Raw genomic sequence first — 24,720 nt, 5'->3', positions numbered from 1 at the left:
AATATATCTTCCAAGCTATCAAGAAATACATGAAAAAAATAAATTTAACATAAGATTTTTTCGGAAGATCTGTATAACATTATTTCAAATGTATTCAAAGAAAAACCAAGTGAAATCATAAAATACTCTCAAAGTCAAAGAGAGTAAAGTGCAAACTAAATGATAACAGCCTCTGTCAACTCTCCAGGACACCAGACTACTAAATATATCCTAGTCCTAGCCTGGACTAATAAACTGCAGTAAATGTCAATTACCTAGATAAGAAATTGTGATTTACCTGTCTTTCAATAGACAATGGACTGTTGTGCCCTCTGTCCAGGGACTAAAGTGCTAGTCTTGACAGTTAGCCCTTAGACTCAATAATTGTACTTTTCTTGTAGTGTTAAAAAGTGACAGATCAGAAAGTGAAATCAACAAGTTGATTAATAAGTTAATCTTGATCCTAACAATGATGTACCTGTAGATATAATTTATAATTATTCGAAATTATGGTAATTATCTATGCATGTATACAATAGAGCACCATTCAATATCAGTGTCATATAGACAGGCTAATACTACTTTAATAAAAGCAGATGATGAAGTTCATTTATTTTTCAAAGGTGATAGTCATATTCATTGAAATTTAACTTACAGACCATGCTGACATTTTATAACGGATTATAAATGACTTTAAAAAAAAATTCAGGATTTTACTTATTCTTTTCAATAATCTTATAATAATATGTAAGAATGATTTAATTAGTTTGTACATGTTGTATGGATTTAAAAAATATCCCTTTTTAAACCTTTTTATTTCAAATTTATATAAGTTTTTTTGTTTAAATAAATAAATTGGAACTGGAAGCCTGGCAAAGATAATTTCTTATTTGCAAAATAAATTTTATAATAATTTTAATACAATAAAATCCCAAATCATTCTTTGTATCAAGAACAAATATTTATATTCAATAACTAAAAACACATTTATCATGTTTATCATTACATAAACTGCAATGAAGCTATTAATATAAAACTGTTAGGGTGGTGGTTTCAAAATACATCAAAATCAGATAATTTAATTTACACTTTCAAAACTATGCCCAAAGGATCATTTCAAATCAAATCTAGCTAAATTATATTAGTGCTAATTAAATTTACAAGATAAAGTTGATTATCTCCCCACATTAATCAAGACAAAGAGTTTAATATCCTTTAGAAAAATATCATCTTTTATGTTTTTAATTAGCATGTCCAAGCCAGAAAACAAACAATTAACTATTTGTACTGATGTAATAATAAAAACCTTGTTTATAAAATGATTAGGGGTCAACATTTGTGATGAATAAACAAATATTGCTTTACAATAGTTACCAAAGCTAACAATTATGCAATATTTTTCTCATGCCAAGTTATTTGTTTTTAACTTTTAGCATGTTTGCCATCTATTATTATTACAGATTGTTTAGACACAATAGAAGTCTAAGGACAAAAATATATAAAATATGAATGATTTGTCCTGACATGAATAAGTCAGGGGAGGATTCAGTCAGAATGTTTCCCTGTAAGCTAAGAAAAATTCTATCTTAATTTTCTTTCACGTAGTACTGTTTTTTTTCTCTCAGAAGTATGCCTATGCTGCGTTCACACATAATTCAAATTCGATTCACATTTTATAATTCAAATTAAGTAAATTATTCAAAATGATTTACGTCCAAACATAAATTCTAATTTGAGTTGCAATGCACAGCAACTTTGCTTTAACTTTTTCAACAAATCAGACTTCTGATGTGAATTGGGATATATGTGAATTAGCAAATTCGAATCAATTCCAATTAAAAAGAATGTCATAGTGTGTGAATGCCATAAGCGAATTTGATTTGAATTCAATTTAAATTAAATGTACATGTGAACTAGGCATAAATACAGTATTTAATATTTAGTTTTATATTTTTACAGGGTTGGAGTGCAAGACTTGAAAACTGATTTTTACGGTAGAGGACAATTTAGCTCATTGATAGAAAATTAAGTGAAAATATCTGATGTTTAAGCAAGAAAGTACATGCATATATAGCCCATTTTAGTACCAGAAGGTTTTTTTTAACACATTCTAAGTTGAAGTTATCAATGCCCATATTTATTATTATCAAAAGAAATTTATTCATTTATGAATAATACATGACGTTAATAGCATCAAGGTAGCAAATATAATTATTAATTACACTTTAAAAATTCTAAGAAGATCTCAAACTTAGGAAACTTTAAAATCTAAAATCTATGAACTATGGAAATTGTTAAATGTCCAGTAAACAAAGGGTTCTTCACTTTTAAACATGATAAATGCCTTTTTGTTAAAATGAAAAATTATTACATTGTATTTGATATTTATCAATAATGGACTTTTGATCAGGTCAATATGTTATAAATGGAACTGATCAGATTATATTGACTGAGGAAGAAGTCCAAGAGTCAATATGATCTTTGTCCATATCCATAAAAATAGAAACAAGACTTAAGAATATTACATGGACTACCTTTTATATCACAACATTAAAAATAACCAATGAAAAAAGAATATGACACAATATGTCTAAATATATACATAATACAAGGAATTATTTGGATAAGAAATTTATGCTGAAAACTTAAAACAAACTCAAACTAGGAAGATTAGCCATGGTCATACTGAAATATCAGTGAAGTTATGCTGAGTTCACACTTAATTCAAATTGGATTTGCATTAACTAATTCGAATTAGTTTACTTCCCATTTGAAATGTTTTACGTCCTAACGTAAATTCTAATTCGAATTGCACTGCGCGTCAAATTCGCTTAACTGTCCAAACGATGTTAACTTTTAATTCGTATTAAAAAAAAACTTATTTCTAATTTGAATTAGCCAATTCGAATTAAAAAAGAAGAGTGTGTGAATGTAATAAGCGAATTTGAATCGCATTCGATTCAAATCAATTCGAATTAAATGTCCATGTGAACAAGGCATAAAATGATTCATTGCCATGTCGCATGGCTATCCAACTTTAGTTTAGACTAGCTTGAAAGTTTTGTTTTCATCATACATTTCTGATCAATTTCAGAAAATCAAAAATTATTCTAGATTTAATAATTTCTATAATAACATAAATATTATAACCAAAAAATTGAGGTAAACAGCACACTTCTATGATACGAAACTTAGTAACAGTTAATAATCAGAGATTTCAGGAACAAAAATAATAAGATTACAACTATCTACCTAATAAGGTGATTACATTGAAATTAAGCTTAACGTGTCAAACTTTTTAGCCTGGGGATTTGTACGAACGTGTGAGAGTCTGATAAAAAATGTGGAAACACGCTGATAAAGGAGACAGGTGACAAGACTATGTCAAATGGAAAAATAATGACAAACATGACATCGAAGATGCTATCTGCACTACATATGCTTCTTTATACTATATAAACAAAAATTATTTAATAGGAGACGGGAGGGTAGACATCTTTGTATAACACCTTCCATCAAAAAAAGGTTTTATTATGACTGATGCCCTCATCTGTATTCAATGATTTAATATAAATTAAAAAAAAATCAACACATTTTTTTTTTTATTGTTGAGCAATAATTGGTGAAAGTTTGAGAAGAAAATTATACTCTGAATTTGGAAGTACTGTTAGTGGGAATTGCATGGTACAAATTTTAGTTGATTTCTGAATTAATTTTGATTAAAATTGTTTGAATTTTTTATACCTGTTGTATTTTTATAGATTAGGTCGGAATATACAGTTGTCATCCTTTGATTTTCGTTGTCCACGAATATAGTCCCTAGTGTGGACAGTGTGTATCTTGCCATTTTTTTTTATACCCCTTCCAAATTTATTTCTTCACGTTTTATGCCTCAAATAGCAAGTAGGGGGATGAAATTATACTGTATAAACATTTGGGTCATGATTTGAAAGATAAACATGTAGTGATTTGGTCCATCTTAAAAAGGTTAAAAATTAGCATTTCTGAAGCTGTCAAAAGATTTCAAGACCCCCTTAAGGTGGTACCTAACACTACAGGGAGATAACTCTGTAAAATCACCTCAACGTTTTAATCACATTGCATTATAAAGGTAATACAAAGCTTCTCAATGATCAAAATTACTGTCTGTCAAACTGCTATATAACCAGTGTAATTTTTCTGATAAATAGGACAAGTCAATTCTAAGACTTAAAAAATGGTACTTTGCAAGATCTGGTTTGCGCTAACCCTGTTTTAATTAGCGTGGGGCGCTGTCTTCCTGTGGATAAGTGTTCCAGTCTTGCAACTACGGTAGGCTAGCACAAAGCAGTCAAAATTTACATACACCCTTTGGTTTTTTATTTATTTTATTTTATTTGACTTTTTCTTTTTCTTGTACATACAAAACATCTCACTAATTATTTTTGCAAAACTCACATACACAAATTTAGGCTTATTTCGGTTTATACAAAATATTTGGCATATAAATTCACATACACAATTTGGCATATCAAAATTATCCCCTCTTCACTTGGCTGCTGGTGTACCAGGACAACGTTGCTGCCGTTCACTGCTGTTTGCTTGGCCAAGCTTTCCTCCTAATTTGTCCCAAAAGTAGTACAACAGTTACACACTAAAAATATCTATGAAATAACTGTGGTCTAAACCACTTATTAATAAAATAAAAAAAAAAAAAAAACCTTCACTGTATTAAGTCTGTAAATGATTTGTTTTTAAATCACAAAATCTGGAATATTATATCATGTTATTTAAACATAGTTCATACAGAGTATATTTATTTCTTACACAAAACTAAAGCTGCAGAACTTTGCCTCTTGTATGATGTTACAGCTTCAGGTTAACATTGATTTACTGTTGATTTAAAAAATAAAATAAAAGGGTTTGATTGACTGCTGCTAAATTCTAGAAGCAAATATTACATCACATCAAAATGTTTTATGACAAAATGCTTATAAAACGTGTTTTATATTAAAGTAAAAAACATATAATATATAAACTGAGATGTTTTTCAAATGCTAACTGACAAGGTCAAGCTGTAAGTTCATAAACTTATTGCAAGCATTTGTTATTGGGTATTTTGAGAAATGTAAAAAAAATCCAGAATTAATCATTATAACGTTTCATGTAATTACAAGAAATGCTGGATACAAAAAAATTATGCTTTTAATTTTATTTTTGCTAAACGTATCATGTGCCAAAAAAACCCACATTAATATTTTTACTGTAGTCTGCAAGAGAACAGACATTTTTACATGTATATCACATTATTCAGACTCCAAGCTATCAAGCAGTCTTAAGTCTTTCACCTTACCCATGTAAATGATGTTGTGTGGCTGGCAAAGAAGCCACACATACCAATTTTAAAGTCTGTGGTCATGATCAAATGAGGCATTGTACAGTCAGTATATCTCTACTCAAGGTGAGAGCTAATTCAATTGAAGCAGAACCAAATACAATGTATGATAAAATAATGATTAAAAAGTCACCATGGCCTTTTGTCATGCTTCTGTCTTCTTGGGGAGTATAAATGCTTCATTGCAATTTTGATAAAAGGGCACTGCTGAACAGTATACTTCATTGAACTGGTTGAATTAAAGATTTTTATAGTTTTCACTACAAATCATCCATGTACATAAGTATTCAGAAAGGGTCATGGTCATTATCTATGAAACACAGACTTTTGGGGGTATGAACCCTCCTTTTCTCTTTCTAGTGGAGTGAGCACATATAAAAGAATATTAATTATACAGTAGTATGTTTAAAAGCATGAATACAAATATAGCGAAGAAAAAGAAGAAATATCAAAGAAAATTTGCTAAAAATTTCAAACACACATAAAAGGGGGTAGCCCATGACCCACCCAATCAATTATCAAGCAATTATTCTATCTTTCAGGCATCTTGTTTTTATTACCACATGTAAGCAGTACTGTAGTTATCTTTAAGTAAAATTTGTTTTGACTACATGGAATAGTACTACAAATAATGCAAACTTTATCCCTAAGTTTTTTTTGTAGCAAATCAGTACTTTATAAATAAATTAATAATACTTGGATGTTCAGATACAATACAGATAACACATTGGAAACCTTGTAATCTGTTTAAAATTATACTTGCTAAAATGGCATGTTGGTTAAAAATAAAAGGATTAATAAATATATACTAAAGATACCAATTAAAATGATCTCTAATTTATCAATTCGTCAGCCAAAACTAAAGATTATTCACATTACTATGATAAGGAACAGTTAGTGTATGGCTTCATAGATAATGAATATACATAACTAGAAAGATATGAGAGCATCCTATGTGAAGTATTAGCTAAAGAAACTTTGAAAAAAAAAATCAAAAAAAAAAATCAATTCTTCTTTCTTCTAAATCATCCGAAGAGTGTTTATAAAAAAGATGCTTTTTTTTTTATAGATTGCAAAGAAAAACTAAGTTCATAACTATTTCATTGGTAATCATACCAAATTTTTATATTAAATGCGAACAAACAATTCATGTTACAAGTCATGCAAGTTATACCTTCAAAACTTCTTTAAAGATTCCTAATGATAATTTATCCTACATATATATATATATACATGTTGTTCTCAGATAAAATCAAACATATTAGGCCTCAAAAATTTCTTTTTAATGATTGATACTGTACATCTGATTATCGCCTATAAAATATAATTTCACTACCTTCAAAATTTGAAAAATAAGAAGACACAAAGGATGAAATGATGCAAGAGCGATAGAAAAGTGTTCTGCCAAAAAGGGATAAATTATTTTGAACTATTAAAAAGTAATTTGAAATCTTAGCAGCAGTTTTAGCCAATATACATAAACTTCTTTTTCAATCTAATTCACATACAGTTGTAATATATGTTACAATAATGTCATGGATTTGTCTAGCCTTACTCAGTATGCCATGAAAGGACAAAATTCCCATGGGAATGAATTCACTATAATCTCACTGACACAGTAGTCATTGTATTCGCAAGTGACCAGATTTTGCTGTTAAAATTTCAAAATGACCTGAACAGGCCTACATGAAGGTTGAATGGACCATTCCCACAACACCCTCATATAAAACTTCAAGACATGGAATATGTATTACTTTACATTGTACATTATTAAACGGATAGTAGCTACGATTTTCATTAAAATTACTTTTTTAATCTATATGCCGGATTTTGTAGAAAAAGTTTAATAAATATGATTAAAACAACTACTGGTCACTTTTGATTTATCATTTAGAAGCTTTTGAACGTTTAAAACCTAAATTTATTTCTTGTCTATAGATAATAATTCGATGTTAAGCCCAACCCTTATTCATGTGACCTATGTTGATTTGAACTCTACAATACCCAATGCGCAATCGCACATTGTGCCCCGAAGGGAAACTTGTTGAACAGGGGAATGTTATCGCGAAAATGGTACGTGAATTTACAGTTGCTGCGAGAAAAGAAACAAAAAAGAGGTGCAGACATATTATTGTAAATTAAAAATAAAAAACAGCGATTAGATCGGTTATTAAAATCCCTCAAAACACCTGCGACGCAGGCTAAGTCAAACAGAAGTAGCCGACGGTTTGCGTAACTTGTTTACATTACTTAAAAATTCCAGATCATGATATGAAAAGAAATCTCAACATGTTCATTATTGTCAAAGATATGTTTTAAAACAAATTTACGGGCAGGAATCTCACACCTTAGAAGAAATTAGAAATCAACTTCCTACAATTTAGTATTATTCTCCACATGTATCCTTCATGGAGGCCCCTATTCTACACACAAACACGTGTATACGTTATCGGCATGGTTTGGTCATACACATGTAATAACAAGTGTATAATATCGCCATTGTTGGAGAATCTTGGGTTGGAATAATATGCCGGTTTTTGTTATATTTTTTATTTACATAATTTGGTAAATGGCGTCAAATATGTACGTTTAATATAAAGTTATTATCAGGTACGTAAGAAAACAAAAAGCACGTGTTTATATCTATTTATATCTTGGTTAGCTCACTCGCTGTGTCGGCAAAGTTCGGGAAGTAAACCTGATGCATAATTAATGAGATGAACAGGCACGCAAAACGATATGAATTATCAATTATTTAAACTTCTGTAGTTTATGAAAACATTCTAGCTATTTTATTGTATATTTTTAGTCCATATCTTTGATATTTGCACCTTAAAAACTTGTTCATAATTTTGTCAAAATCGTAGCTACTATCCCTTTAAATTTTGGTGCAGAAGTGATTGTCTGTTCCAACGATTACACAGTATACATTTGTACTGACCTAATCGTAAAACCTTGGACTAATACATACAAAATTTAATTTTTCTTTCCAACCTTATTATAGACATATAAAAATTAATTATCATTCAACATTAATTAGGATTATTGAGGAAAAGAAAAATGAAAAAAAAAATCTGAAAAAAATAATTTGCCTATATATAGATATAATGAAGCTAGAATCAGAAAGTGAAAAATTCTGCAACTTAAAACTTTAATTATAGAAAATATTTATAAGAACATTATTTAACATATAAAACATTTCTGTCTATTCTTATAAGATACAGAATATGGTACAGCTATGAATCATATTAATATTAGTAAATAAAAACTGTAATTTCTATTTATCATCAAAAGTCATAAAAATAAATGTAAACTGTTGCTTCATCACATATTTTTCTTCTTAAAAAATCGTCATATAAAAAAACACAATAAAATAACATGGGCTTCATCTTCTAAAATATCCTTTAAATACATGCTCAAGACTCTCTCCTTTAAAAGCAATTTTTCAAATTAATTTCCCTTCATATACATCAATGATCATGTGCATATTGATCCCAGAAGTTACACCTGACTTTTATGATTAATTCTTATCATGCGAATGGTATGGTGATCTATTACAGTAGCACTGATATGCATTTAATTACCACAATTACAGATCATTAATTAAACCAATACTCAGGTGTTAGAATTTAAGGTTTAAACAGCAACAACCAATCAGGACAGAACAAAATTGGAAAACTAAAGGATTTAAAAAAAAAAGAGTCAGGATACTGGGTCCATGTATCACTACTCTTTATTTTTCAATGGTTTTTCTTTCAAGCTAGTTCCTTTGGATTTTATTACTGCCTACCAGTGCAAGGGTGATTTGTTTGCAACTAGGTTAAATATCAAATCAATTTTATTCTTATAAATATTTACAGACGTCAAGTAAATCATAAAATAAGCACATACATGTACATGTAAGCAATCTTTGGAACCAAGAATTTGTATTACTATACAAATCTATGACGGAACTGACATGCATAATTAATTATATGATATAACAAGGATTTGTATAGTACTATACAAATCCTTGGATATAGTAAAGACTTATAGCTAAATACAGTAGAGTGCATGCATTTTATCGATTTTAGTTGAAATGATAGGACTTTTTTTGACTAAGAACTTACTTTTGTCCAATGACTGTAATTATGACATCTAGGATGGCTATTTTATTTTTTTCTGGGCGTCCTAGATAAAATAAAATAGCCATCTCAGACGTCATTATTTGGAGTAGCTGTTAGTCAGGTCATTTGGTATGCAAGGACTTAGTCCAAATAATTATGATGTCTTGCAAGGCTATTTTAATTTTTTGCTTTGAAAAAAAATATAATAAAGCCTTTCAAGATGTCATAATTATTTGAACTAGCGAGGACTAAGCTGTTGAACCTGGGACGGTTATGCTTATTGATATAATAGTCCCAGATTGAACGAAAACAAATATTTTACAAGGACTATTAAAATTGAGAATGGAAATGTGGAATGTGTCAAATAGGGTTCAAAGAGACAACAAGTTGAAAAACCCGACCGAGCGGAAAACAACAAATATGAAGAACCGACAAACTTTTCATTGCACCAGCTAAAAAAAGGGAAATTAATCAAAATATCAAATGTAATATAGTTCCCATCTTTAGAATACTGCTAGAATGTATACTTTTAAATTTACTTGCCAATATTGTTAGAAATATATAAAATCTGTATTTTTCAAAAGTTGAAATGGCCGCTTCGTGTCAAAAAGTAACGGTGTGATCGATTGGATGATTGGAATGCATCTCGGACGTTGATTGGCCAATCAACTCGATACCAAGATGTCAGCCCCCTTGTCTTGTTGACAATCACTGAATTAGTGCACGAAAGTGTATTTTACCTCAATATACATTGTTTAAAAACATAAAAAAAAGAATTTAAAGCAAAGATGTACGTTAGAAATAATATTCTATCACATAATTCATTGAAAAATATTTTCTAAAAACCCAAAATACCGAAAAATGTCACATCTTTTCTAAGACAAACTGAACACATACATATATACAATTATTTCATATATCATTTGGATACTAGAATCAAGGATTTGTATTTTTTCTATAAAAGTCCTTGCTTGAAGTTTGATTGCGGTGGCCAAGTGGTCTAAGTAGTTAGTACTGTAATCACTGGCCAGTCAACAATGAGGTTCTGACTAGGATTGTCAGTTTTCCTATTGAAGGTCGGTGGTTGTCCTCTGGCACTCATGCTTTCTCCACTAATAAAATCTGGACGCCACGAAACAGCCTAAATGTGGTGCTTAAATCAAATCGGTGCAAAACCATTACATTCTTACCCTGGTATCCCCTTCTTTGTTTAATACACAGTCTGACTCTTTTTGAGTGTATATCATAACATGTATGATGACTCTTGGAGTGTTGCTTGTTTACTTAGGAAAATATATATTGACGGGACTTGACACTACCTAATTGTAGTCATTTTATCGTCAGGCCATAGTTTATAAAGATACAATACGGAAACAGACATGTGTTAAATACAGAATCTGAATTATTTTAAGAGTTTCTGAAAATATCAATAAAATGTCATTCAAACTAGTTATATTATAGTGATGCCAGTGTATCAAACTTGTATTCTGTAACGTCAAATTTGTTAAAATCGTGTTTATTTCATCACAGAATGATGCAGAATGCAAACAGGGTAATGAACAAAAAATGGTGGTGGTTACCGCGATGATTCCCCAATTCCAAATCCATTATAAACCACTTCACATTATATAAATCAAACTTATTTTGGCAATTTAATATGACAAAATATATCTTTTTTTTTTTGGGATACGATTGCTTTCAAGCAATCTGTAGACTTATACCAGTGGCTCAGAGCATTGCCCTCACGTCAATCGTTTTATTCTTAACATTAAGGAAAATCTCAGATTCTTATGATTGTCTTGCTTTAAAAGGTAAAAATAAACAAAGGGATTGAACTTAAACAACTTTACTATAATGTTCTTTTCATAATCTTCATGTTTGACATTTCTCTTGACTTGTATGCGTGTTTTTAACAATTGAACACGGAAAATCAGAATTAAGCAGTATTTATATTTAGTGTTTTTATAAATTTAGAAACACGTCAGAGGGAATTCCCCAGTTTTGATAAAAATACGAGAGTTCTCTGAATTTCGATACATCTATTTTTGTCATATAAGAACTGAAGTGGAGTTTTCTTATTTGTTTCCGTTATGAAACTGTATATTTGAGATTGTACTTCCATAAATAAAAAGAGAACCATCTAGGTCGTTTAATAAACATTTTTAATATACGTTCTTGTTCCAGGGTTTGTTTTGACAATTATGCGCATTCGTATAGTTTCTTGACTTCAGGGGGTATAAGATTGAATGGTTGCTCTGGATTCCCCACTCAATTTATTAATTTATAACTCATGGGATCTTTTCTATGTATGTCTGCTATTGAGGGTAATTGTTGTTGCATAATTTTAAATCATACATGTATGCATAATTTAAACTAGAATAAATGTATTCCTCATCGTCAAGTTGTAATGAGAACACCCCTTCAGTCGAAATGGAGTCTTCCATATTATCGTTTCGAGTTGTCTCGTTTCTGGAAATAAGTTCCGTGAATTTTGAATGAAAACATCACGTCGAATTTTAGCTCGTTCTGTCGATAAACGTAGTATTAAATTAAAAACGATCGCAATTTAAACTGAGGAATGTGTAAGGAAAGGAGTAATGATCACTGACCCAAAGGAAATTAAATATTTAAAGAGTTAGGAATAGGGTTCCTCATTGAATTAACGTAGGAAAATAGGTGATAAGATACAAAGTGAAATACAATGAACCTTCTCTCACTCTGAGTCTCAGTGACTGCTGTGGAAAGTAAACTTTGAATTGATTGTGCAAAAAAAAAACATGATAGGCCTAAGTACATTGTTCATACACTTTTATCTGGGATTAACTATTTTGTAACTATTCAGATTACATAAATTACATTTTACATGTGCAGTTGACTTAGTTTTGAAAATAATATGATCCAGCTACATGTATACATGTGTCAATGAAACAATGTTCAACAATGGCAATGGTATCCCTCAGAGCAATCTGCTCTTTGATTATATATATGTATTTATTTACAATTAGAGTTATGTTGTTAATTTATTGAGCAGCTTCGATAGTTTTTCAGTCAGATGCTACCAAAATCCATTAATCTTTGGAAGTCTGAGATTTTGTCAATTTAATACTGAAAAGCCTATCAGATTCATTTCCTGTTCCCAGGTTTAAATGTAAACGTAAAGCTTTCCTCCTCCATTGTCAAATCCAGCAGTTCTTCACGCAAGTAGCTACTTACAATACTTATCTGCAAATTATATCTTAATCTAAGCACATCTAAACTTTATAAAATTTAAATTAAAAAAATACCATCAAGAAGGTAGAAACCATTATGCATCTGTTTTTATGCCACAACAAACTGATCAGATAAATTAATTATCTGTTAACTTATTCTTGTTATTTACCCTGTATATTTTTAATGCCAAAATTGATTTTCCAGTTTGCATTATATTTTCTTTGACTTGTGTAGACCCATCATATATGTATGCATTCAAAGAACATCAGAAGCTATTTTTTGTCAATTTCTTATTGTGTTGTTTTTTGCCATTTTGTACTTTTGATAATATTTTAATTTATAGTCATGAATTTACTTTAATAATTTTGACATGGATTTTATTTTTTTCTCAATATTTTTTTTAGACTTGCTTAAACAACAATAGCCAACAGAAATGTCAGAATCAACAGCCTTTAGGCAAATGGACGAGAAGCATGTATCAGTTGATGTTCATCTTATGCTGTGGTCACCAAAGTTTGACTTGGTAGCACTTTCTAATGTTCAAGGGGAGGTAATTGCTGAAATTTAGTTTTGTAAAAATAATAGTCAGAGTAAAAAAGAAAATATAAATCGGTGAATACATTACTGTAGGTATTATTATTTGTCAATTCTTAAGATTCAGGTCGAAACACAAATTCCATGAAGGAAGTACATCTAAACTATTTAAAATATTTTTAGCATTTTCAAAATCTGTAGTATGAAATTGGACATTTACTGAATCTCTTTAATAAACAGACAACTGTAGTTAACTTTCTCTGAATTTATATGTATTTACATGTGATGTGGACTTGTTGAATTATCAATCTCTTATTTTTTGTAAATTAATATACATTTGGTCAAAAACTACTGATCTTTTCCTTCAAAAATTATAAAGGAAAATCTCTAACACTTTTACCAAATATCATGGTTCACTGAAAGTGAGAGTAAGACATGATGTTGTATCGACACATACCCTTGTTTTTATGTTCTGAAGAACAAAACAATATAAAAAGAGTTATAGAATTTCATAGAAAATAATCAGATTATATGCTATTACAGGTTGTATTACACAGATTATCATGGCAGAAAGTTTGGTCAGTGGCTCCTCCTGGTGATGATGTCAAAGTTACTTCCCTTGCCTGGCGACCTGATGGAAAAGGTACTACTACTAATATGCAAACTTTGTGGTAAACTGTTCTGAACTCTTTCTGATCTAGTGTTGTTTGTCTTTTGCTTTAGTTGTCTTCTTTCGCCTACAAGTTTCCATGACTCATCAGAGATCATGGGCTTATGCCCCCGCTCTTTGAAACCTAAGGTTTTAGTTGCTGTTTCTTTATAACCTACTGTAGTCTAAAATAGGTCATCTTGTTAGTTCGTTCAGTATTTGCATTTGAACTTATAACACATGGGGAAACTATGCATCGCTATCACTACGCTACTCAGCGTAGAAAATAAGTGCAGAAAACGTTTTTTCTACTCTTTTGAATAAAAAGACATGTCTAAAGGTAAGTTTTCATTGTTATTGTCAAGTATTGCTCAAAAATGACATTTTTCTAATGACTGTTTCAATCCCGACTTCTGAGGGTCTAAAAACATTCTAGAACTTCACAAAATTCCACTTCTGGCCTCCATTGCTTTGTGTACATTCCATTCTGCGTCATCAATCTTGTGGCAGGCAATACAGGTCAAGCAAATTGTATTTTTATGAATTTCATAATGACAAGCTCCTTACATCTTTCGTGATTTTCCTACGAAAAAAGCCAAACCAAAATGCCAGGAAAATTACATGAAAAAACTAGGGATGTCAACGAGGACTCGAGTATTGCTCTGTAGTACGGAGTATCGATTACCAAAATAGAACTTGACTAATCGGCTGCATGTAAGAATGTTGTTGCTTTCTTCAGTTTAAGTAAAAGATATTTGTATTCATAGCACCTCCCTGGAAATTATATATTTTTTCAAAATAAATAAATTTTTATAAAACGATATATGAACATGAGCATTTTTCTACTGTTTAAAAAAGTATATATTTAGCTGCAATACTATGAAAATACACCTTAAGGAGGCTCGCAGGTATAAGATTTTCAGAAAAAAAATAAAGATTTTTTTTTCATTACAAATTTTATACATTACCTTAAGAAGCTGATGCTTTATCATATATTACAAAAAGCATTCCAAAAAATCCTTTTGTGTTGGCCCCAGGTGACTTTTGAAATGAAAATATCATTGAAAATGCTCCAAATTATCTCCCTTTGGTGCAAAAATACCCTTTTTTGGCATTATAATTGAAATATCTTTTTTAACTCATTGGTGACCTATATTTTTTATTATTGTTTTCGAATAAGCTGTACATCAACTAAATAATTGTAAAATTTAAGCGATTTCTGTAATTTAGTTCATTCTTTATTTCGATATTACCGATATTTCTCCTATTAGTTCAACAGAAAAAAAGGACATTTACACAAATGTATGCTTCTTTCGAAGGCAGACTGTGAGCGTAAATGAACGGTGACCCCTTTTTGGGGAAAGACGGCTTCAAGCCGTCAATCCCCTATGGGGTTGACCAGAGTGACACTCCCTCACATCATTCATTTTGTTTTTATACATGTTATAGTGTGGAAAACCCCCCAACAAATCTTACTTAGATTGAAGAGAAGGAGACCCAGAAATGAATAGTTTGACTTTAAACACTTTTTTTACACATTTCCCTTCTGTTTCTCACGAAATTATCGTATCTTGAACTCTCCTTTACACTATTTACGTTTATTTTACAATCCGGAAAAATTAGTATGACGAGATATTCTAAATATATCCAACCTACATTGTATTTTATAGTGACGTCATTCTTGGAAGAAGCAGGGATACACCAGTTCACTGGTTATTTAAATCATTCTTAGAGATCGTGCACTAATTACAAATTTGTATTTGTTAAATCTAAACATAATATTGTTTACTGTAGATGATTTAAACATCAACATACAATACTTTAATTTGTAGGTCAACAACTTTCAAAATAAACAAAGATCGTGGGGTTACATGAGACAGGGGAAAGAAACGATTTTATTACTTTTTTCGGGTCTCACTAATTAGAGACAAGAAGCGTCAAAAAGCGACAAGAAGCGTCAAGAAGACTATTGAGCAACAAGAAAAAATTATTCTTCTTGTCGCTAAAATTCTTCTTGTTTATAATTAGTGAGACCACTTTTTTTTGTAAAAATTCTGAGAATCTTCCTCCAATTCAGGAGCACCTCAATTGATGAGTAATTATCCACTAAAATAAAAGTTAATGTATTTAAACACTTCAAATGTGACATTTCATTGGATTAGTAGTCTTCTATTAAAACTAAATTTTTGTGTACCTACATAATCATTGTAATGGTAATAAAAAAATTAAAAAAATTGCATTTTGTGGTTTAAACATATTTATTATTTACAAATATAAAAATTAAGATTTGGAAACAAGCTTCACACAGTTTACATCACTCATATTGTTTTTTATTAGTACCTGTTTCCCTGTGATGAGAGTTGTAACTCAGAACTTTAACAATGGAAATTTAAATCTGAATAGATTTTTCAGTCCACACTTTCTAAAGAAAAAACTTAAAAATCCAAGAGTACTGTCACAAAAAATGGAAAATGGCCCTAGCCTGCAGTTCAGTGGTACACATTCAAGATTTCAAAAAATATTGTAGTTGTTGTGAAATGACACAATTCAGTTGAGTTTTAGATAATTAGCTATCAACTTTAATCAAATGTTTAGATTTTGAAGATGCAGATATCTTCCATTGGTCCAAATTGAATCCTAAACTAAGGAAATGAAATTACATAAACAACAATTGATTTCAATATTGTCAACCTTTCTACATGTTCTAGCTGTTCTCTTTTTCATTCTTCATATGAAAACTATCAAAAGATACCCCCCTTTCCAAAAACATAATTAAATAGAAACAAGGGCCGTCTTTCCCCTCAGAGCTATTCAGCTCTTTGATTTTTATTTCATTTTTCTATTAAGTATAAGATAAAGTTCATTTATAGAAAAATATAGAGAAATCCTATATTAAATTTAAAAATTGATTTAGACCCGCGAGCCCCCTTAAGTCTTTAATATTTTGTGTGAAAATAAGCTTGAAAAATCATATTGCCCAGTAATGCCCAGTATTACCCATTTCTGGGAGTATTGGCCAGCCCAGGAAAAGCTGGGTTTTCCCACCCAGGAATTCCCGGGCAGCATTACTTTGCCAACCTTGCCGAGTTGACATCCCTAGAAAAAAGATGTTCCTGCCCTAATTTTGTGTAGGAATATAGAGAAGGTTAATAAAAAGCAATTGACATTCATTTTTCATAGAAAAAATTTGATTCATTATAAAATGATCGATATTGTGACCATCATGACTGTAGGTAAATATTCATACAAAATTCCATTGATGTCAAAAGGGATGGCAAAAAATGAGGTTTCCTGTTGAATCAAACCCAAAATTATTTCTGTAGGTCAAGCTGGTTAGAAAAAATGCCTATTTTCTGGAACAGACCTTAGCTTCCTTCATATTTTTTTTTACATATATTAAACATTCTCTGTATTTAAAGATACTTTTTTCACTACATTTATTCATGTTTTAGTTTTAGCTGTGAGTTATACCTGTGGAAAGATAAACTTATATGATATAGAAAATACAGAGGTTCTACACACGATTGAATTACAAGGGGAGATAACAAGCTTAACTTGGATAAACCAAGCCATACTAGAGGGAAACACATGGTCTCCAGAACCTTACTTAGAAGATGATTTCAGCCAATTTTTACCCAAGCTATTACCATTATCTAAGAGGTAAATATAATTTCTAAGGACAAAGTAACCCGAATAATTCAGTCGTTATATTCCGCTGATCTACGAAGGCTACATTAACGTCTGAATGTCTTCCTCATGAAGACCGTCAACCAGAAAATTCACACCGCTTTGCAATATGGGAATTTTTATTTAATTTGGCTCACAGAGAGCAGGCGACGCAGCCAATGATCATAATGAGTTCAAGCCCTCGTGTGGGAGAAAATCAGACACAGAAAGGGCTTGAATTATTCGAGTTAAGGACAAAGGAAAACGTTTTGATTAAAGAATAACGACCACTTTTGATCGTCAAGATATCACTCAAATTGTTAAAAATAAAGGAAGGAATATGTTTATATTAAAGGTTAAATAGGAATATGTTTATATTAAAGGTTAAATGTAGAAAATAGATGTAAATTACCTTTAAAAAAAGGAATGTTAAAGATATAGTTCATAGAAAGTAGCCTTTTTTCCAGTATTAACCGATTGATTGTCATGAGAAAGATGTATTTCTGTGAAAATTCTTTAGTTTTAGCAAAGTTTACTGTTTAAAGTTTCACAGCCTAAAAATAGAAAACCAGTATTTTGTGTTATTCCTCAGCAAACATTCTATCAGTTATATGATCATATTAATTTTTATTATATAAACATCTTCATGCTTTCAGCTACAGTCCACTGAATACTAAAGGAACTGCATCGTAAGTTATAACTTGTTCTCAATTAATCTTAAAAAGAAATGTCCAACATTTACTGACTTAAAACTTTTTAGAAATGGAAAGTATAAAAATACCCAAATACATAAAATATTTAAAAAGTAGACAAATAATATTTTTACCAGAATACAGTTATTAAAATTGGTTTCACAAGTTTTGTTACCTATAACTCACAAATATCAGGGGTCGAATTTAAGCGCTTTTGTGTACTGGTCAGGCCGACCAGTGGACTTAAAATTCAACTGGTCCGGCTCCAAATTTACTGGTCCTGCAAAATTCATTTGACGAGCACTAATATAAATGATAGATGTTTACTTTTATTTTCATGCTTTCTTTTACATATGTCAGACAAGAAAATAAGAGAGTCTTGATCCTGATTTTGATAAAGGCTTTGACAATCTCAAAGATTTTCTTTATTAAATCTGGGTCAAGGATAAAAAAATGTCAACATTGTCCTCATCATCACAATCCTCTTTGCGACCATAGGGTGCCTGACTAGGTAGTCTGGAGCGCTTTCTGTTTCTTATCTAGGTCTGTCACTGCAAATTATATATAATACAATTCAATACATTGCAATCGACTGTATAATTTAACCACTCACAATCTTTTTCCCAAGATTTTTTATAATTAACATTACCTTAATATGTCAATTTTATAAACTTTATTCAGGTATTCCTTTTGTTTGGCACTTATTTTAATTTTTGTGTAGTTGTGAAGGATGCTCACCCATAATATTAATTAAGGGGGCTCGTGGGTATAAATCATTTTTTTTTCTAATATAGGATTTTGCTATATATTTTTATAAATCAACTTTAACTTATACTTAAAAGAAAAAAAATGAAATAAAAAAATGGGGTCACCGTTCATTTAAGCTCACAATCTGCCTCTGGAAGAAGCATACATTTTTGTTAATGTCCTTTTTTTCTGTTGAACTAATAGGAGAAATAAAGGTAATATCGAAATAAAAAATAACCTAATTACAGAAATTGCTTAGATTTTACAATTATTTAGTTTCTGTACAGCTAATTTGAAAAAAATAATAAAAAATATAGGTCACTGATGAGTTAAAAAAAGATATTTCAAATTTAATGCCAAAAAATGGTATTTTTGCACCAAAGGGAGATAATTTGGAGCTTTTTTAATGATATAAACATTTTAAAAGTCATCCAGGGCCAACAGAATCAATTTTTTGGATTGATATTTGAACCATATCATAAAGAAAGAACTAATAGTGTAATGAATAAAATTTGTAATGAAAAAATAAAGATTTAATTTTTTGCTGAAATTTTTGTACCCACGAGCCTCCTTCACTTGATCAAATGTTATACTTAGTACCCTTTTAGGACCGTGGAATTGAATGCACAGGAAAATTTTGTTGTAAACATTCCGAGATTGCGACACAATCAGTGATAAGTATTGACAAATTTCTACTGGTATGCCGTACTTCCAGCTGACTGAATCTACTGGTCCAACTCAAATTCTACTGTTCTCAGACCACTGAACCAGTGCTAATTTCGACCCCTGCTCACACTCAAGGTTTTATATGAGTACAAAGTGTGGATATGTTAGTAAGTTGGTCCCCTCCGTAAAACATTCAGTATGCCTTTCGGAATATACAAAGATTGTCAAGAATCTCAATAACGGCCGTGAAACAGACTAATATGTTAGTAACCCAGTTGTTAATTACCATGAGCAACATGATGGATGTCACAAGTGGAGCAGGATCTGCCAGCCTCCTGAAACTATTGAGATAATCCCTGGTTTTTGGTTGTGTAAATATTGCTCAGACTATGTTGTGCTTTGAATTTATTTTGTTTGTTTCTCTTCAGTGTTTGAAATTTAACTTTCACTTTTTTATTGTGACTTTTTTTTTCAAGAAAAGTGGTTGGTAAATAACTTTTTTTGTAGATTCTCTCTTCTGTAACAATGATTTATGTTAACATTAGTTGAAACATTGAGACATATCTAAAGTCATATAACCTTGTCATAATCAATAAACTTAGAACACGCTAAAAATGGACTGACACATTAACTTATAAGAGGGGTCATGCTTCACAAGACAACCTGCACATTCTTGTTTATAGACGATAGTCACGGACCTGAAATGTAAACAACATGGATGAGGCTTCAAGTAACTTATATATTTTCTGTTTCTCGCTTGTTATTTAGAAATGAGTCAGAACTTGAAACAGCTGTTAGTGTTTTAAAATATTTAATAAATACTTTATGTGAAAGATCCTTGCACTACACATTAATTTATGTAATGCATTTGTGCCATTTTTGACGGTTTTGTGATGCAGAAAGCCTTTAATCATGTTTGATTAATTTTCAACAAAGAATTACATTTTCAAATGCATTACTGGAGATCACACAGAAAAACCATGATCAATTTTACCATTGGCATAAACAAGCGATATTTATGAATATATTTTTTTAAGTTGAATATTTAATTGAATTCATATTTTTTGCAGAGAAGAAAATGTAGAAGACAGTAAAAAGTTAAAAGATCAGAAAGAGTAAGATATCTGTTTCACCTCATGAAACCTGTTTTATATTTTCCTTCAGATTTCACGAAATTATTAAATGAGAAGTTATCTGTTTGTATAGTGAAAAAAAACATATTATACAAATTTTAGCTAAAGTTTTTTAAAAGTTGTATGCGAGATTCAATAAAACACACAAATTAATCAGGACAACTGAACAATCAGCTTTAAGGGCTTCCTTCAACAAAAGGTTAAGGTCAATGATCACAAAGTTTTAATCTTTAGAAACAAAACTGGACAAAACTGTACACTTTCCGTAATCATGAAACAATATATTTTTTTTTGTAAAATGTATGTCTCAGATGTATATAATACCTATGAATTGTAAAATTAACAAACTACCTATAGATATGAATTCACTGAATAAAATCCCTGGTTATCCAGTGACTAATTCACAGGGATACTCACCCAACTGCTGTAAGTCGAGTAATTTGTAAAAAAAACAGCAAAGAAAAGTGCAATAAAGATATTATTTTAGAACAAACAAAAAAAACAAAAAACATAGACAATAGTTGCCAACTTAAATATTAGTTTTCACTACCCACCACAAGTGTGACTGCAAATTAACCTTATTTTCTTTTTGGATTGTGTATATTTTTATTGGTCAAGTAAAGTCCAGGATTGCTCTGATGTGAGTAATATACCTATTTGACTAATTCTTGTAAACTGCAAGGTTCTGATTTAGATGGCAAAGATGACTTCTAGAAAAGCTCTTGAAATGAGCCAATTCTGTAATTGTCATTTTGATCAAAACAACAAGAAAAAGTTATTCCCAGTATAGATAAAAACCCATCAGGAATGTGCCAGATGTTCAAAAGGTATCAGATCTTAAATGATAAATGCAAAAAAGAGTTGTCTCCTCTTATTAAATGTAATGAGGATATATGTTGTAATTTTCAATGAAATTTAGTAGTTGCTAGTGTGAGTATCTGACTTTTTAAATTTGTATATCTTAACTTTAACAACAAGAAGTATACACTACCACGTTATAGCATCTATTATCAAGTTTATTATTTCCAGGTTGAACCTTCTGATAGCTAGCTGTGGAAAACAAGACATACACATGTTTGCCTATGGTGTATATCCAATTGTTGTCATGGCAGTAGATCAAATAAATGGTATTACAGTGAGTATAAGGATTTCATTGAGTATTGATAGTAGATCTTCTAACTTTTGCAGAGTTGTTGAAAACTGTGTAGGGTTTGCTTTATCTTGTGGCTTATGCATCATTAATTTATCTTGATTAAGGACATACTTATATACTCCAGATTTCAGCCAGTCATAGGTATTTTGATTATTTAAATGTGGAAAGTAACTCAAAAATTGTAATGTCATTTAATTATTTTCCCAAAAGCAATTATTAGATTGTAAATTATGTCAAAACTCATATGTTTTTGAAATAACCTTTTAAAAAAAAATTAAAAAAAAATAATTAAAAAACATTTAAACACTTGTATTCCTGTACAGGTAGACTTTATCTTTGGTTGTAGCAAATATTAACCTCAGCAAGGCAGATTGATTGATGATATGCTTGTCTATTTGATTTTACTTTCCCTATTTGATACCCTTTTAAATCAAATGATTCCTTTTCAACTTTTAATATTCATTTTATTACATCTTATTTTATCAGCATGCTCTTGGGGTATCTTTACTCAAATCTGAGCCTGTACATATCAAACCAAGTTGCACTGTATTAATTTATAAAAAAAATTTGTGTGTTAGTCTTTTAGATCTGTAAAAATGCACCTAATTAATATTTGGAGGCCAGTGATATAAAATACTTTTAATATTTCAGATTGATAAAATCCATACAGCTGCTGTGTCACAGGATCTGAGAAGTCTGGTGATAATTGCTGAAGTTAGCGATGAGTCAGATGACAAAAGCATGTTTAAAATATTGACAGTAAGTGTTCATATATTTCTAAAAAGTCCCTGGAAGATTGTTAGATGCATTTGTGAGATTAGATAAAAATAATTGCAGATCAGTATGTGGTCACACTGTAATTTTTTGTGTATACCCCACCTATGTGCATTACGTTTTTCAGTCTGTGCATTTGTTTATTCGTCAGTACTCGTGTCTGTCAGGTTCAAGTTTTTGATGAGGCTGAAGTCCATTCAAGTTGAAACTTAGTACACTTGTTACCTATGATATGATCTTTCTAATTTTAATGCCAAGTTATAGTTTTGATCTCAATTAACAATCTACTCAACATAGAAAATTATATTGTGAGTGGGGCATCCATTTACTATGAGCACATTCTTGTTTTTATGCTTCATTTATGGGCATTATGTTTTTCGGTCTGTGCATCCATTCATTTGTTCCTTTATCTGTTCCTTCATATGTTCCTCTGCCATCTGTTTCGCCTCAGGTGAAAGTTTTGGTTAAAGTTTTTGGTCAAGGTAGTTTTAAATAAAGTTGAAGTCCAATCTACTTGAAACTTAGAACACATGTTCCTTATGATATGATCTTTCTAATTTGAATGCAAATTTAGAGTTTGACCCCAATTTCACAGTCAACTGAACATAGAAAATAATACTGTGAGTTGGGCATCTGAATACTATGGACACATTCTTGTTTAAATTCAAATGAGCTTTTTGTAGATAAAGCTGTTTTTCCTTTCTTCAGTCAAGTTTCTGGCAAACATTTTAAAATATATGTTTTTTATGCCCACCTACAATAGTAGAGGGGCATTATGTTTTTTGGTCTGTTGGGTCGTTCGTCTGTCCATTCGTTTGTTCATCAGTCTGTCTTGCTTCAGGTTAAAGTTTTTGGTCAAGATAGTTTTTGATGAAGTTGAAGTCCAATCAACTTGAAACTTAGTGCACATGTTCCCTATGATATGATCTTTCTAATGTTTATTCCAAATTAGAGTTCTGACCCCAATTTCAGGGTCCCAGAACATAAAAAATGATAATGCGAGTTGGGCATCCATGTACTTGGGACACATTCTTGTTTTGTTATTGAAATTGGCTTTAAAATTATTTGATAATTTTTCACCAAAAACATTTTCTTTAGAAGTATATTTTTGCAGTTCCTTTTGTTAAACTAGTTTCTGGAAAACAATTGAAAGGAAAATTTTGATTGCATACAATCGTTGTGAGAATCTGATGTACTTAGACTAGTTTATTATATGGATTTTATATGTATTGTGATGTCATCCAGTGATGTCATCCAGTCTAGTTTCACAAATAAACACAAAATAATTTTTTATCAATAGTAGATTTAACTTACTCTTAAATTTTGTATGAGTTTTGTGATCTTGCCCATAACAAAAATGCAATGTAGTACATGAACAAAATGTACGTGCAAAGAATGAAAAAAATAAATGATATAAACATTATCTTAAGGCCAAATAAAAATATGTGTGTGGTTCCAGTTACCCGACCGACCCTAGTTCAAACCCTGATCCTAGAACCCTTTTTTCATTTCTGAAAAATAAAATTTTCAAACTATCAAATTTTGACGATTATGAATTACAATAGTTGAATTCCTATATTTCTGTCATCTGAATTTCCATCAGAAACAACTGTTATGGCTAAAATGCAAGAATTCATAACATATAATGCAACAAAAGTAACTAAAAACATAACATGTTTGTTTATTTTACACTAAAACAGATGTAAATGGCAAACTTCTGGTTGGGGCATATATAATGCCTGAAACAATTTCTGTAAACACACAATTTTTTTCCAGATTTTGACTATCAAAATAAAAAAAAATAAAAAAAATAAATATGCCAGCCTACCGACCTTTTTTTTTAAAAGTATGTAACTGGAACTACACATATATTTTTTTTGGCCTTAAGAATTGTTTAATATGTCTGAAAATTTATGTTTTGAAGTGTATCTAAAAAGAAATATACCTAGTAGGTATGATATTAAATGCATACTGTTATATTGTGATTCTTAGACAATAAACCAATAATAAAAGATTGAATAGTGTTGTTCCTGTTGT

The 24,720-nt window shown here is 30.4% G+C and overlaps 2 protein-coding genes across 3 annotated transcripts in view; one reads left to right on the top strand and one right to left on the bottom strand.

Moving 5' to 3' along the window:
* LOC134714586 (rho GTPase-activating protein 19-like) overlaps nucleotides 1-10,086 on the bottom strand; it is a 44,439-nt gene extending 34,353 nt beyond the window's left edge. The window contains exon 1 of one of the 2 annotated variants that reach the window (XM_063575950.1): nucleotides 10,003-10,086. The gene's annotated coding sequence lies outside the window, so the exon portion shown is untranslated. Of the gene's footprint in view, nucleotides 1-277; nucleotides 345-10,002 lie in introns of those variants that run through there. The other variant, XM_063575951.1, reaches the window with a different exon arrangement.
* Nucleotides 10,087-10,110: 24 nt separating this feature from the next.
* The window catches only part of LOC134714585 (anaphase-promoting complex subunit 4-like), an 82,717-nt gene continuing 68,107 nt past the window's right edge, over nucleotides 10,111-24,720 (top strand). The window contains exons 1-8 of the mRNA XM_063575947.1: nucleotides 10,111-10,249; nucleotides 13,074-13,219; nucleotides 13,747-13,846; nucleotides 17,305-17,512; nucleotides 18,175-18,207; nucleotides 20,694-20,738; nucleotides 21,786-21,891; nucleotides 22,561-22,668. Of these exons, the coding sequence (XP_063432017.1) occupies nucleotides 13,103-13,219; nucleotides 13,747-13,846; nucleotides 17,305-17,512; nucleotides 18,175-18,207; nucleotides 20,694-20,738; nucleotides 21,786-21,891; nucleotides 22,561-22,668 (717 nt within the window). The 5' untranslated portion in view covers nucleotides 10,111-10,249; nucleotides 13,074-13,102. The remainder of the gene's footprint in view (nucleotides 10,250-13,073; nucleotides 13,220-13,746; nucleotides 13,847-17,304; nucleotides 17,513-18,174; nucleotides 18,208-20,693; nucleotides 20,739-21,785; nucleotides 21,892-22,560; nucleotides 22,669-24,720) is intronic.

This window comes from Mytilus trossulus, chromosome 4 (assembly GCF_036588685.1).
Source record: "Mytilus trossulus isolate FHL-02 chromosome 4, PNRI_Mtr1.1.1.hap1, whole genome shotgun sequence".
Classification (NCBI taxonomy): domain Eukaryota; kingdom Metazoa; phylum Mollusca; class Bivalvia; order Mytilida; family Mytilidae; genus Mytilus; species Mytilus trossulus.
This window is presented reverse-complemented; position numbering and strand designations above follow the sequence as displayed.